Source organism: Mauremys mutica, chromosome 1, assembly GCF_020497125.1.
Source record: "Mauremys mutica isolate MM-2020 ecotype Southern chromosome 1, ASM2049712v1, whole genome shotgun sequence".
Classification (NCBI taxonomy): domain Eukaryota; kingdom Metazoa; phylum Chordata; order Testudines; family Geoemydidae; genus Mauremys; species Mauremys mutica.
Window position 1 is genome coordinate 145,201,496 of NC_059072.1, and position 14,860 is coordinate 145,216,355.

Consider the following 14,860-nt stretch of genomic DNA (forward strand, 5'->3'; position numbering starts at 1 on the left):
ATTTCTCTGGGTTCGCTTTCATTGCCTGTGGTATTGCACTGCAGACCAGAGAAGCGGGGCAGGAAAGAAGAATCCATGGAGCGGCCAGGCATGGTAAGCCAATTTTTTTTTGCAGCTTTAAGTTGCATCTACAGCACTGTCCTCCTGCTGCAGGCAAACATGAAAGCAGAATCGGTGCCCCTGTTGCAGCCCCTCGCAGCCGTTCCCTGTTAGAGATCCCTGTATTCTCCCACTCTGCAGCCTCCTACACGTGGCTGTACAGTGACGCTTCTTGTTATGCAAAGGAACAGTTAAGCACAACCATTACTAATGGTACACAAATTACTCTAATTACATACAGGAGTCTGCGCGCGACATCACACTGAGGAGAGTGTCACGGAGAGAGAGAGCGCGCATGCTGGAGGAAAGCCAACACAACCCTGGGGCCTATGCTGCCATGCTCGTGAAGGCGCTGGTCCCCGAGTTCCAGCTGAGAGCGTTGCGTGGAAAAGTGTGCTTCCTCGGGGCACCCAATAAGCAAGCCCTGCCTAGGAACCTCATGCAGAGGCTTGGCGATTACCTCCTGGAGAGCTTCCTGGAGATGTCAGAGGAAGATGACAGTTCCATCCACCTGTACATAGACCTTGTGTTCGCCTAGTTGTTTTCCCAGTTTATTTAAAAAATAAATGTTAACATGTTTGAAGCAGTTACCGATTGATCCTTCTCCTGATTCAGGGTCCGTGGTAACGGGTGGGGAGTGTTGGTAGGGGATCTCATTGACAGTGACGAAGAGATCCTGGGCGTCGGGGAAATCTGTGTTGTAAGCGCTGTCGACTGCCTCGTCCTCTTAAACTTTCCCGTACGCGAACATCTCCGAGGAACAGTCCGTCGACAGTATCCCATCCTCTCAGTCCACGGTCACTGGTGGGGCAGTGGTGGCAGACCCACCGAGAATGGCACGCAGTGCCTCGTAGAAGCGGCATGTCTGGGGCTGGGCTCCGGAGCGTCCGTTTGCCGCTCTGAGTTTCTGGTAGCCTTCTCTCAGCTCCTTGACTTTCACGCGGCACTGCATTGTATCCCGGCTGTATCCTCTGTCTCTCATGGCTTTGGAGACCTTCTCGAAGGTCTTTGCATTCCGTTTGCTGGAGCGCAGCTCAGAAAGCACAGACTCATCGCCCCACACAGCAATCAGATCCGAGACTTCCCGGTCAGTCCATGCTGGGGACCTCTTTGTAGTGTGAGATTGCCTGGACTCCTCTGGTGGAGAACTCTGCATCATTGCCGGTGCTGCTGAGCTCGCCCCGATGAGCAACCAGGACATGGGATTCAAACTGTCCAGACAGGAAAAGGAATTCAAATTTTCCAGGGGCATTGACTGTGTGGCTGGTCAGAGCATCCAAGCTCGGACTGGCGTCCAGAGCGTCAGCAGAGTGTTGCACTCTGGGATAGCTCCCGGAGCTAATAAGATCGATTCGCATCCACACCTAGCCTAATTCGACATAGCCATGTCGAATTTAGCGCTACTCCCCTTGTCGAGGTGGAGTACCGAAGTCGAACTAAAGAGCCCTCTATGTCGAATTAAATGGCTTCCTGGTGTGGATGGGTGCACGCTTAATTCGATTTAACGCTGCTAAATTCGATTTAAAGTGCTAGTGTGGACCAAAAGGAACTGAGACAGAGGAGTCTAGTCTGTAAAGAGAAATAATTGGGACTCTAAGCTACAGAAACTGTGCAACTTGCCTAAAAACAACATTTAGGATGAGAAATTCTTGAAACCGGTCTCTTTAAGATCTTAAGCTTAGTAACAGTGTTTTGTTTTATTTGCTTGGTAATCTTTTCTTCTGTTTGCTATCCCTTATAATCACTTGAAATCTGGCTTTTATAGTTAATAAACTTGTATTTGTTTATTATTAAACTCAGTTTGTGCAATTTCTAACTGGGGGTGGGGTTGGCAAGAAGTTGTGCATATCTGCCTCCAAATTGAAGGAGGGGACGAATTTATGAACTTATGTTGAATAGATTTCTCTACAGCACAAGACAATATTATTTTGAGTGTACTTTCCAGAGGGGAGCTGCAGTTGAGTGCTGGGTGATTTCCTAGCTGAATCTTCTCATAGAGAGCTGTTTGCAGACTCTGTGTGATTCTATAGCTGGTGCATCCCTACCTGTGTGTGTGTGCTGCCAGAGGCTGTAGACCCTAATTCAGCAAAACTGGGAGAGGGAGCCCAGGCTAGTGAAGCAGGCAGGCTCAGTGAAATCCCAATACATCAGATGGCATCCCAGAAGAGGGGGGTCTAACCTGTGACACCAAGGTTTCACCATTTTTAGATGATAGGAATCCTCAACCTGTCTGATTTATCCTCCACTTAGTTCAGTATCTCATGTCCAACAATAACCTACAACAAATATGTAAGAGAAGGCACAACCCCCTGTAAAGGTCCCTTTTCTTCCTCTCAGCTTCCATTAGAGCTGAACCTGGCACTCAAATAGTCACTGAAAATATTTGATAGTGAAGAAAAGCAAAGTGTTTTTAAAAAGGTATTTAGTAGTGAAACCAGATGGCTACTAACGGGGGATGGGAAGCACCACTGCACTGAGGGAGAGGGGTTCACTTCTCTACTGCACTGAATCTATTGTTGATTTCTCCCAGGGCTCTCTGCTCCTGTCTTCACATGGCGTCCAGTTGCCCTGACTTTGTTCACACTGTGCCTGGTGCTGGTCATAGGACTGATGGCCACGTGTAAGTATTGATACAGTATTTATTTATTTTAATATTCTTAGGGAATTCCAGCATTAGTGAAAAGTGCTTGTTTGGCAGGAGCCATCCAACAAGACAATCTGAACTCTTGCTGCCCTCTTGCTGTCTCCCCATCTACTACTGGCACTGCACATCCATTAAGATTGTCAAGTATCACTAAAAAATCTGCAATGAAAATACACCCATTCATTTCACATATGCCACTGATAATAGTGACTTTCATATGGTAGCGACTTGAGCTGAATCTAGATCAGTGACCTAGAGATGAAGGTGATAAATATAAATGATGTTATCTGGACCGGTGATCTGCTAGATCACTCCAATCCTTGACTCTGGGAGCCAGCCTTACCCTGCTTTGCTGTGAGAACCCCCACTCCTGGGCTGTTCATGCACAACATCTGGCATGTAAGCTGCTCCTTGGATTGTGCAACCGAATGACACTAGCCAATATCTTTGGTCCCAGACACAACCCTAGGAACCTCCATCTTGCAGTGTCCAGTTATGCCTGGATCACTCAAATTCCTGGGGCGCTCCCTGTTTTTCAATCTAGTCCAGTTTCACTCTGTTACCCTGAAAGGTCTCAGATTTATTTGGGGCTTTATGACAATGCATGCTGTCATCTTAATTACCCACCATAGAACATAGGAATTGCCATTCGAGAACAGATACTTCAGAGAAAGGTGTAAGAAACTCTGTAGCAGGTAGTGATGGGATAACGCTCCCCAGAATGAAAGTTTCTTCCAACACCCATTAACCTGGGATTCATTTACACCCTGAAGCATGAAGGTTTAAATCCCTTCCAAGACTTTTTGGTTTTCATAATCTTTGTTATTGTAATCATGGATACTATAGTTGTTCATATCAATGGTTAACCTTTTCTTGAGTTCTGCTAAGCTCCTGGCCTCTGTGATATCTTATCATAATTAGTTCCACAGGTTAATGGTACATCGTGCAAACAAGTAATTCCTTCTATATATCTGAAATGTGCTTCATTTCAATTTCATTGACTGAGCCCTGGTTCTTGTATATTGAGAGAGGGTTAACAGAAATGCCTGACCCACTTTCTCTATACCATTCATTATTCTGTGCACCTATATCACACCCTTTCTTATTTGTCACCTCTCCATGTTAAACAGTCCCAATCTTTACCACTTCTTTTCATACAGAAGTTTTTCTGTGCCTCTAATCATCCTCATCACCTTTCTCTGAATCTCTTCTCTTTCTTTTCAAGTGTTTTGAGATAACTGCATCTACACTAGAGGTTTTCGTCAGCAAAGCTCTGACGGTCACAAATCACATCCCATCACTCCCTGACCAACATGATTATGCTGGCAAAAGTTTGTAGTGTATATTATATATTAAGGGGTTCCAAAATAAGACTGAATAGTTCCAAATTCTCCCTCCAGTAAGTACTTCTTTGTATCTACCATCATGTTGCTCATTCACCTGTAAGATCATTCTCTGATTAAACTATTTATTACTGTGACTTATTTGTGATGTTTTTACATCCTGGCATCCTTTCAATATGTGATGCTGTAGCATCTAATGTTCATGGAGTTGCATCAGAGAACATTGGTGTTGCAACATGATATGAAAAAGCAAATGCTGTGCAGCAGCTTCACAATTGCTTTGTAAAATATCTCACTGGATGATGTTTTTGTGCATTTCAGTTTTCCATGTTTCCAAGACCTATAAGGAGGGAAGGTGGATGCAAGAAATGAGAGAGCGTTTGTGTTTGGAAGGGGAGGAGCACAATAAGAATAATGGTAAATGGGGTTCTTATCCACAGGGCTGATGGCCTGTATACCCTCTATCGGAAAGGAGAAGAGAACGGTAATGAGGGTTGTTGCTAGAACATACATTTGTAATAAAATATTTTCTAGATAGAATTATCTTCTTAATCAGTTGATCCATAAATAGACAGAGAGATAATCAGAAAGAGAATGTTTTACTGCCACGCATTTGAGATGACTGCAAAACCATGTGAGAAATATAGACTTGTATAATGCACAAAACTATCATGTATGATGTAAATTTCTGAGTAAACCTCAACTCAGCCTTAACTTTGGGTTGTGACTGATGCTTCTATAATGCCACATATTTTACAGAAAAACGGTTTCAGAACTGGATTAGTTATTTCTTTATGAATTAATTAATTAAATTGCACATCATGACTGAAGACCTCAATCCCCAGAACAGATATTATCATGAACAGCAACAGTGCAAGATTGCTGAATAAACCACTTCCTTTCAGGGTGTCCTTAAGGGGATGCTTCTAGGGATGAGAGGGCAGTTCAGTCTATGTGGACCATTTACTCTTTCTTCTCTCTGTTGAAACTACCAATGAGGATAACTATTGACAGTTACTATGATGAATGCAAAGTCCGCAACTGACCAGTAGAAACTGGACTGAGACTCAGTCCAAGGTACTGTCATCATATGGTAACTGAACCCTATAGTGATGCTGGTTAATGTCTGTTGAGAACCTATGGTGACTACAGTGTAGGATTTGAGGGAGGGATGGGTGAGATGTATTGGAAAATAGGGGGGGAAATAAGCAAAAGTAATCTACAGTAATATAGAGGAAACCGAGCAGGTGAGGTAATCTATCTCCATGCTCAAAAATTGATTTTATTGCCTAGATAGAGCTGGTGGCCTCAGACATGGGCACCAGGAACAGATAATGATGGGCAATAAACTCGTTGGACTCATTCACCTGTTGTGCAGTGAAGTGTTAAATTAAACAGTTTCTGACTTTCCCTCATGACCTGTAGAATCATAAAAGTGAAATATTGGAAGACCTTAAACCACAGGCCACATTTTGTTCTTTTTCTCCCCTTTCTCCACATAGCCAGTTCAGGATTGTTCACTACAGTATATTCTCTGCTGGTTGGTCCAAAGAAGGTAGAAACATATCAAGAAATGGGGATTCAACCACTTTCTTTGGGAAACTATTTCATAGTCTAATAAATCACCAGTCAAAGGAATCCACATCACACATGCCACACAGGAGTATCACATGGGGGGTCTCAGTCAAAATGTGACATAACATATGATTCATTCTGAAAATTCTCAAATGGGGCCAAATCCTGAAGTCTTTACCCAGAATTTATGTAGCTTTTACTCCATCAAACTCCTTTTGCTCTTAATGAGTGGTTGTCTGAATAAAGAGTGACTCAGATATGAGTAAGGACCTCAGGATTGGGCCCATGAATAATTAGTGGCATATACATTACAGGTCTCCATTAATTTGCTCTCTCAAGTTAATGGCTGTAGGTTCTGTGTTCTTCACTTAAGAGTTCAGGATGAAACAGAATGATGGTTTCCTTCTGTTCTAGGACCAGTATGTACACTCTGCCCCACAAACTGGCAATGGGCAGGAGGCAACATCTGTTTCTACATTTCAAACCGGAAGGAGACCTGGCAGCATAGTCAGGAGTTCTGTGCCTCGCAGAATGCCACCCTTTTCATGCTGAAAGAGAAGAAGAATCTGGTATAGGCCTATCCTACTGTGTTTATCTTTTATCTATATGTAACTTTTCTCAAGTCTCCAAAATTCAGAAAATTCATTTTGATGAGGAACATTATAATGCAGGATGCTATTAAGGAAATAGGAGGCATGAGTTTCTTGAATCACGCTGTGTTTATGATCCGTGGATCTTCTGCTCTGGAGACCACCTTCTGCCTGCTGCAAGGAGAAGTGGTTGATCAGTGCTCTAACAAGAATTGTTGTCCTTCTGGCTATTGGAGGAACCAAGTATAAGCGGTCCACACTTGCAAGTCAGGTAGGCAGACGTAGTTCTTAATGGGAGGTGTAGATTATGATGACTGGATATGGGTTTTAGGAGATTCTAATTTTGAAGTTGACCCTTTTCCTTCTTTTTTACTACCATAATTTTAACAGTAATTGATTTCCATTAGCTTTTTTTGAACCTACAAAATTAAGTAAAAAAGTATTATTTCCTTATTTCCTCACAGGAGTATGTACCTCAAATCGATAAAAAACAATATTACTGGATAGGGTTATCATATAAACCTGATGGCTGGTTTTGGGTAGATAACACAGCTCTTTCTACAAAGAGAAGGGACTGGTAAGTTTCCACATCTTAATCTTCAGTAGTTTACATCTTTGCATGTATAATATTGTGTCTCAGTAGCAGAGAGAGATTATATTTCCAGTTTTACTGATCTGCACAAAACTTCAGTGTGAAGGCTTCATGCTGGAATCCAGTGCCAGTGCCATCTGTACCTCACATGCACTTTAAGGTTGGGCTCCAAAAAACTGCTGCAGGAGAAAGGAGGGGCTTAGTATTCTAGAAGGAAAGCGGGCAATCAGGGGAGCAGAAAGGTAATGAATAGGTACCACACATCACTGAGTGCCACAGTTAGACCCATCCAGTTTGAAAAGCATCCCTAATCTCATTCCAGCCTTCCTCCCAGATACCAAGCCCTCCTGCACCCACTTCCCCTCAGACACAGACAGGCTCCCAAACTTAATCATCCGTCCCTCATAATTATTAGCTGGGGGAAATTCTGAATCCATATTCCACTCCTTCCAAAGGTAGTAAAGGTGGGTAGTTAATATGAGAACTGTCTTTGGGGTTGCAATGGCTGTGGAAGGCAGGTCTGGTGCCCTGCAGATAAGAGCTCTGCACTGCCATGCTGGAAACATAAATTCAGTTCCTTTATTCTTCCTGTGTCTGGGCTGGGAGTGTTGTGTAGAATCTCTTGTGTACTGTTTGACTAGGCAATGGCATTTTAGTTTCTACATCCAAGCCGTTCTCAGATCTGGCTGCGGCTTGAAGCACTGTGGATGATAGGCCCAATGATCTAAGAGTTGGTGCTCTGCACTGTCCTCAGGGTGACCTAGATTATAATCCCATTCCTGAACACACTATCTCACAACTTCTGGGCCAGAAGGCGCACTCAAGAAGCATGACCATTGCCCTCAGGTTCAGTTCTTTGCACCACCAAACTCTTCAACAGTTTGAAGAAACATTTCATTGAGAAAGCAGCGAAGAGTCCTGTGGCACCTTATAGACTAACAGATGTATTGGAGCATGAGCTTTTGTGGATGAATACCCACTTCATCAGACGAAGTGATCCGACGAAGTGGGTATTCACCCACGAAAGCTCATGCTCCAATACGTCTGTTAGTCTATAAGGTGCCACAGGACTCTTTGTTGCTTTTACAGATCCAGACTAACATGGCTACCCCTCTGATACATTTCACTGAGAGTGACTCAATCAATTTTTGTGATTATGGGGTTGACAGTGACTATGCATTATTTACAGAACTTGAATTGGCAGGATGTAATAGAATGGTGCTTTATTTTCTAGGATTGTTTTGTCCTATGGTGAAAACTGTGCATATCTGTACTAGCATCATTTGAAAGTTTATAACAGTAAGAACTGTAATGTAAAGTACCCCTGGATCTGTGAGAAGGCAGCTGTCCAGATGACCTAAAGAGACAATCAGCTGAAGAAACACTGGAAGAGCATCAATGAGTTCTGCTTTCAGTGGTAGTCGTGTTAGTCTGTATCAGCAAAATGCAAAAAAACACAGCTACCACTGAAACCTGTCACCATGCAAGGCACTGAATTTAGCCGTATGAAGTGGAAATCCATCAGCTTCATGAAAAAACTCATCACACAAGGACTCCTGTTTTTTTTTTCAATGAGTTCTGATTTTCTTCTGCAGCTTTCACAAAATGAGGGTTCACAGTGATATTTAAATAGAGCCAAAACCAGAACCCTTGCTTGCTTACTTGCAAATCAAGAAACAGAAACATGCCTAGGAAGTCTCTGGCAGATATAAGGCACCAGCAGTATCAAACAGCTACTGACACACACGAGAGAGAAGGTTCATCCACAGTAAATCTAGTTCTGAAATGTGTAACTGTTGCAGAAGTGAAACAAATAACTTCAGACAAAAAATAAGGTTACAGGAATTAGACATGAAAAAGACCTATGTGACCACCTATTGTCAATCCCTGGGAACTCACTACATATCTGTTCGCTACAGTATATTCTCCAAGGCTTTATCTGGTCTATTTTAAATGACTCAAGTGATGAGACTATCACTGCTTCCATTTGGGAGGACATACAACCTTCTAATAGATCTCAGTGTTAAATATTTCCTGATACTTCATCTTCATTTTCAACACACTTACTCCTAGTTACTGTATAACTCTTCAGTGACCCAAAGCAACTCATCTTCCACCTTCTACTCTTCAGAGACTTGTGCAAGATTATTGTAGCCCTTTGGGTTCTTAGTCATTACTTGGCTCTGCGTCATTTCCTCATAGTTCAGTTCTTCCAGCCTCTTGATCATTTTGTGTAGCATGGGGCTGTAAAAAGTGCTCTACATTCCAATTCCATATGATTACCTCTTTACTGAGGTAATATCATTTTAATACAGTGCCTAGGAACTCTCTGGCACTCGCTGGCAACAGACATCAGAGTCAAATACTGCAGTTACATTTTTGAAAGGAGTGGGTTATTATGTACAGAATAAGTTTTGTAGTTATGCCAGGGAAGATGAGGATAATAATTAGATTTCTGCTATGAGCCCGACTTGGCATTACACCTAAAAAACCCTGATGCAGAACACATGACCTCTTAATTAACAATGCTCCTCATATAGAGCATGTTACCCCTGAGTAAGAGAAGCCTTTTCTGAAGGGGCATGTGAAGGTCGGGTGATCCTGTAGAGGGTTAGGAAAAATATTAATTTCTGATGGTGGGGCAGCTGAATGTTTGTCTGTATCTTTGTAATACACACATACCTTGATTTTTAGATGGATGTCTTTTATAACTCCAAATAAATTATACCTTGTACTTCTATGGCACCTTTCATCAAAAGATCTCAAAGCACTTTATACATGTGAATGAATGATGCCTCATGACATCCACGTGTGATACTGTAAAGGTTGATACCAGATGAGGTGCTCACAGTAACAGATCTCAGATTTAAACAGAAGTCTACTTGTGATGGCGTTTTCAGTGAGGGGAACTTACCTCTGCAACACAGTCCCTGGATTTGTTTCAAGGAATCTCTATGTTCTTAGGTTTCAGAGTAGCAGCCGTGTTAGTCTGTATCCGCAAAAAAAACAGGAGTACTTGTGGCACCTGAAAGACTAACAAATTTATTTTAGCATGAGCTTTCGTGAGCTAAAGCTCACTTCTTCGGATGCATAGAATGGAACACACAGACAGGAGATATTTATACATACAGAGAACATGAAAAGGTGGAAGTATGCATACCAACAGGCAGAGTCTAATCAATTGAGATGAGCTATCGTTAGCAGGAGGAAAAAAAACTTTTTGAAGTGATAATTAAGATGGCCCATAGAAGGTGTGAGGAGAACTTAACATAGGGAAATAGATTCAATTGGTGTAATGACCCAACCATTCCCAGTCTTTGTTTAGACCACAGTTAATAGTATCTAGTTTGCATATTAATTCAAGTTCAGCAGTCTCTCTTTGGAGTCTGTTTTTGAAGTTTTTTTGTTGCAAAATTGCCACCTTCAAGTCTGTCACTGAGTGGTTAGAAAGGTTGAAGTGTTCTCCCACTGGTTTTTGAATGTTATGATTCCTGATGTCAGATTTGTGTCCATTTATTCTTTTGCGTAGAGACTGTCCGGTTTGGCCAATGTACATGGCAGAGGGGCATTGCTGGCACATGATGGCATATATCACGTTGGTAGATGTGCAGGTGTACGAGCCCCTGATGGTGTGTCTGATGTGATTAGGTCCTGTGATGGTGTCACTTGAATGGATATGTGGACAGAGCTGGCATCGGGCTTTATTGCAAGGATAGGTTCCTGGGTTAGTGTTTATGTTGTATGGTGTGCGGTTGCTGGTGAGTATTTGCTTCAGGTTGGGAGGCTGTCTATAAGCGAGGACTGGCCTGTCTCCCAAGATCTGTGAGAGTGAGGGATCATCTTTAAGGATAGGTTGTAAATCTTTGATGATGCGCTGGAGAGGTTTTAGTTGGGGGCTGTAGGTGATGGCTAGGTTAGAGCTTGGCTGTAGACAATGGATCGTGTGGTGTGTCCGGGATGGAAGCTGGAGGCATGTAAGTAAGTATAGCGGTCAGTGGGTTTCCGGTATAGGGTGGTATTTATCCATTGTCTACATTATCTACAGCCAAGCTCTAAGATACAACCGTATTTGCTCCAATCCCTCGGACAGAGATAAACACCTACAAGATCTCTATCAAGCATTCTTAAACCTACAATACCCACCTGCTGAAGTGAAAAAACAGATTGACAGAGCCAGAAGAGTACCCAGAAGCCACCTACTACAGGACAGGCCTAAAAAAGAAAATAACAGAACACCACTAGCCATCACCTACAGCCCCCAACTAAAACCTCTCCAGCGCATCATCAAAGATTTACAACCTATCCTTAAAGATGATCCCTCACTCTCACAGATCTTGGGAGACAGGCCAGTCCTCGCTTATAGACAGCCTCCCAACCTGAAGCAAATACTCACCAGCAACCGCACACCATACAACATAAACACTAACCCAGGAACCTATCCTTGCAATAAAGCCCGATGCCAGCTCTGTCCACATATCCATTCAAGTGACACCATCACAGGACCTAATCACATCAGACACACCATCAGGGGCTCGTACACCTGCACATCTACCAACGTGATATATGCCATCATGTGCCAGCAATGCCCCTCTGCCATGTACATTGGCCAAACCGGACAGTCTCTACGCAAAAGAATAAATGGACACAAATCTGACATCAGGAATCATAACATTCAAAAACCAGTGGGAGAACACTTCAACCTTTCTAACCACTCAGTGACAGACTTGAAGGTGGCAATTTTGCAACAAAAAAACTTCAAAAACAGACTCCAAAGAGAGACTGCTGAACTTGAATTAATATGCAAACTAGATACTATTAACTGTGGTCTAAACAAAGACTGGGAATGGTTGGGTCATTACACCAATTGAATCTATTTCCCTATGTTAAGTTCTCCTCACACCTTCTATGGGCCATCTTAATTATCACTTCAAAAAGTTTTTTTTCCTCCTGCTAACGATAGCTCATCTCAATTGATTAGACTCTGCCTGTTGGTATGCATACTTTCACCTTTTCATGTTCTCTGTATGTATAAATATCTCCTGTCTGTGTGTTCCATTCTATGCATCCGAAGAAGTGAGCTTTAGCTCACGAAAGCTCATGCTAAAATAAATTTGTTAGTCTTTCAGGTGCCACAAGTACTCCTGTTTTTTTTATGTTCTTAGGTTTATCCTGGGGGAATGTGTTAATTGGGTGAAGTAGAAGAGAGATTTTTGAGGCATTTGTATGATTTTTGGATGTACATTGTCCTTTGGAAGTTTTATGTAATTTATTTCAAACCCATTTATGTTCTCAAAACTCTACTGGTACAAATACATTAAAAAATGAGGTGTCTGAATGCAATGTTCCAAGTGCAGTGTCACCTGAACCACATAGAAAATTACTGTCACATCCCTGTCTGTGACATGACACCTCAAAGTATGAAGCCCTAAACTACAATGGCCTTTGGGGTATCATTAGGGTGATCAAATAGCAAACATGAAAAATCAGTACAGGGGGTGGGAGGAAATAGGTGCCTATATAAGAAAAAGTCCCAAATATTGAGACTGTCCCTACACAATTGGGACATCTGGTCACCCTAGCTATCATATCATGTGGCAAATTCATATCTAATTGATTGTCCACTCCCTCCTACAAGAAGTACATTTCAACATTACTGCTTTTTAGGTTTGTGATGTTGCACTCCATATGTTTATGGAAATATGCTTATGAGTGTGAATATAATGTAAGTGGAATATGCTTTATGCAAAAGGTCTCTTGTAAGGTATCATTACAAAGCTTATAATCTACTGAATGTGTTCATCCTATTTGTATGAATGTATCATTTGTGTATCTAAAACTAGAAATATTAAGTATTACTCCGAGGTCCTATTGTAATTATGCAACATGTGGGCCATTAATAGTGGCTTAGGAGCTTGATGGCTCCCATTAACTAGGACAAGTGTTGGTGAATGGGTTTATTTACCTGCAAGTCTTCCTGTGTACTTGACGTGGGTAATGAAGAATGAGGTCTTACAGTGACATGTGACCATTTCACATGATACTCAAATCCATCCTAAACCTGGTGCTTTTCCATCTAGAAGGAGGGGTGGGGACCCATAAAGACAAAGGATTCCCACCTTGTGCCAAAGCTATAAAAGGGGGTGGAGCAGGACAAAGGGGGCCCAGTCAGGAGGAATCCCCTGCTTTTCACCTAAGATATCTGCTGGAACTGACAAGGTCTGTACCAGGGGAAAGGATTGGGCCCAGACTAGGAAGGAGTCTAGTCTGTGAAAGAAGCTTATTGAAACATCTCTGAGGGTGAGATTTTACCTGTAATCAGTTTCTTAATGTATTACGCTTAGAGTTGTGTGTTTTGTTTTATTTTGCTTGGTAACTTACTTTGTACTGTCTGTTATTACTTGGAATCAACTAAATCCTACTTTTTATACTTAATAAACTCACTTTTGTTTATTATTGAACCCAGAGTAAGTGATTAATGCCTGGGGGAGCAAAGACCTGTGCATCTCTCTAACAGTGTTATAGAGGGTGGACAATTTATGAGTTTACTCTGTACAAGCTTTATACAGAGTAAAACAGATTTATTTGGGGTTTGAATCCCATTGGGAGCTGGGTATCTGGGTGCAGGAGATAGGAGCACTTTTTAAGCTGTTTTCAGTTAAATCTGTAGCTTTGGGGACGTGGTACAAACCCTGGGTCTGTGTTGCAGTAGGCTTGTGTGTCTGGCAGGGTTCTGGAGGCCCAAACTAGCAGAGAAAATGGGCTCAGCGATAGTCTCAGCACATCAAGTGACAGTCCCCAGGAGGTGTCTGTGACGGAACCTGTCACAAGGTTTAGACTTCCTATTAAATATCTGGGCCATATTCTCTGTTGTGTTCAATTTCTGTCTTCATTGGACAGCTCACAGGCCTAGTAATATCAGCATGGAGATTAGATCTTCCATCACCAGTAGATCACCTACCAACAAGAGCCATTTGTGCATATGGGGACTGTGTGTTCTAGTTTATTTTAGGATTTCTGGTTAGCACAGAGGCTGCTGTGACTGACTTATTTTCTTGTCTAAAACGCCAATAAAACATTTGTGATTTTATTTGTAAAACAAATGTAAGCCATGCCTGCTCAGTGTGGTGCTCTGTCCTGCTCTAGTGGTGGCTAAAACAGGTAGAGATTGATGAGCCTCCTGCAGCCTTGACTAACAGGTAGTAGGAAATCATGCATTAAGATCAAGCGGTCTTAATCAAGATCCCTGCCACTGAAGACTTACCATGGGGCATCAGCGTTACACAAATGCGAAGAATTACATGGATTTTGAGACACATAAAAAGTGTTTGTCAGGTGAGGAATGTGCTGGCCTTCCCATTATTGTGTTTATTAGAGCTGTATGAGAACCAGGAATTCTGTCCCGTATAAAAATTCACATTTCTCCCCCAAAATTCAGTTCCAAATCCAAATAAAAGGTCAGGTGTGTTCAAATTTATGCAGAATAAACATTTTCAAAAAATGCCCTGCCAGGAAGCCAGGCTGGCTCTCTGATAGGTTGCTGGAGTGGTTGAGGAGACAGGGAGCTCAAGGAGTTCTGCAGCCCTTAGGAGGAAACAAGGCAGCACTGTGTTCCTGTGTATGTTTCCATTCTGTCAAATCCACATTTTCCAACAGAAAACAATTCCACTGGAATTTTTTTGACCAGTTCTAGTTTCAATTCTTCATTCTTAGAGTCACATGTTCATTTCTCTATACTTTAGGAAGGGAACCACATCTTAATTTAGCAGTACGGGAGATTCCCATACGATTTCAGCCAGAACATAGAATAGTGATTAATATTTCTTTTCTTGGCTTCTGCTTTTTTAACTTTGTAATTGTATCTCTTTCAGCTGGGGTTATTATACAGGAAAATAACAGAAAATTTGCTATGAAAGACAAGGAGTAATGGTCTCAAGTTGCAGTAGGGGAGGTTTAGGTTGGATATTAGGAAAAACTTTTTCACTAGGAGGTTGGTGCAGCACTGGAATGGGTTACTTAG

General features: G+C 42.1%; 1 protein-coding gene across 1 annotated transcript in view; it reads left to right on the forward strand.

Annotated features, from left to right (window-relative positions):
- Positions 1-14,767, forward strand: part of LOC123348802 (C-type lectin domain family 1 member A-like) — a 95,718-nt gene extending 80,951 nt beyond the window's left edge. The window contains 1 exon segment of the mRNA XM_044986480.1: positions 14,712-14,767. Within this exon segment, the coding sequence (XP_044842415.1) occupies positions 14,712-14,767 (56 nt within the window).
- The last annotated feature ends 93 nt before the right edge of the window (positions 14,768-14,860 follow it).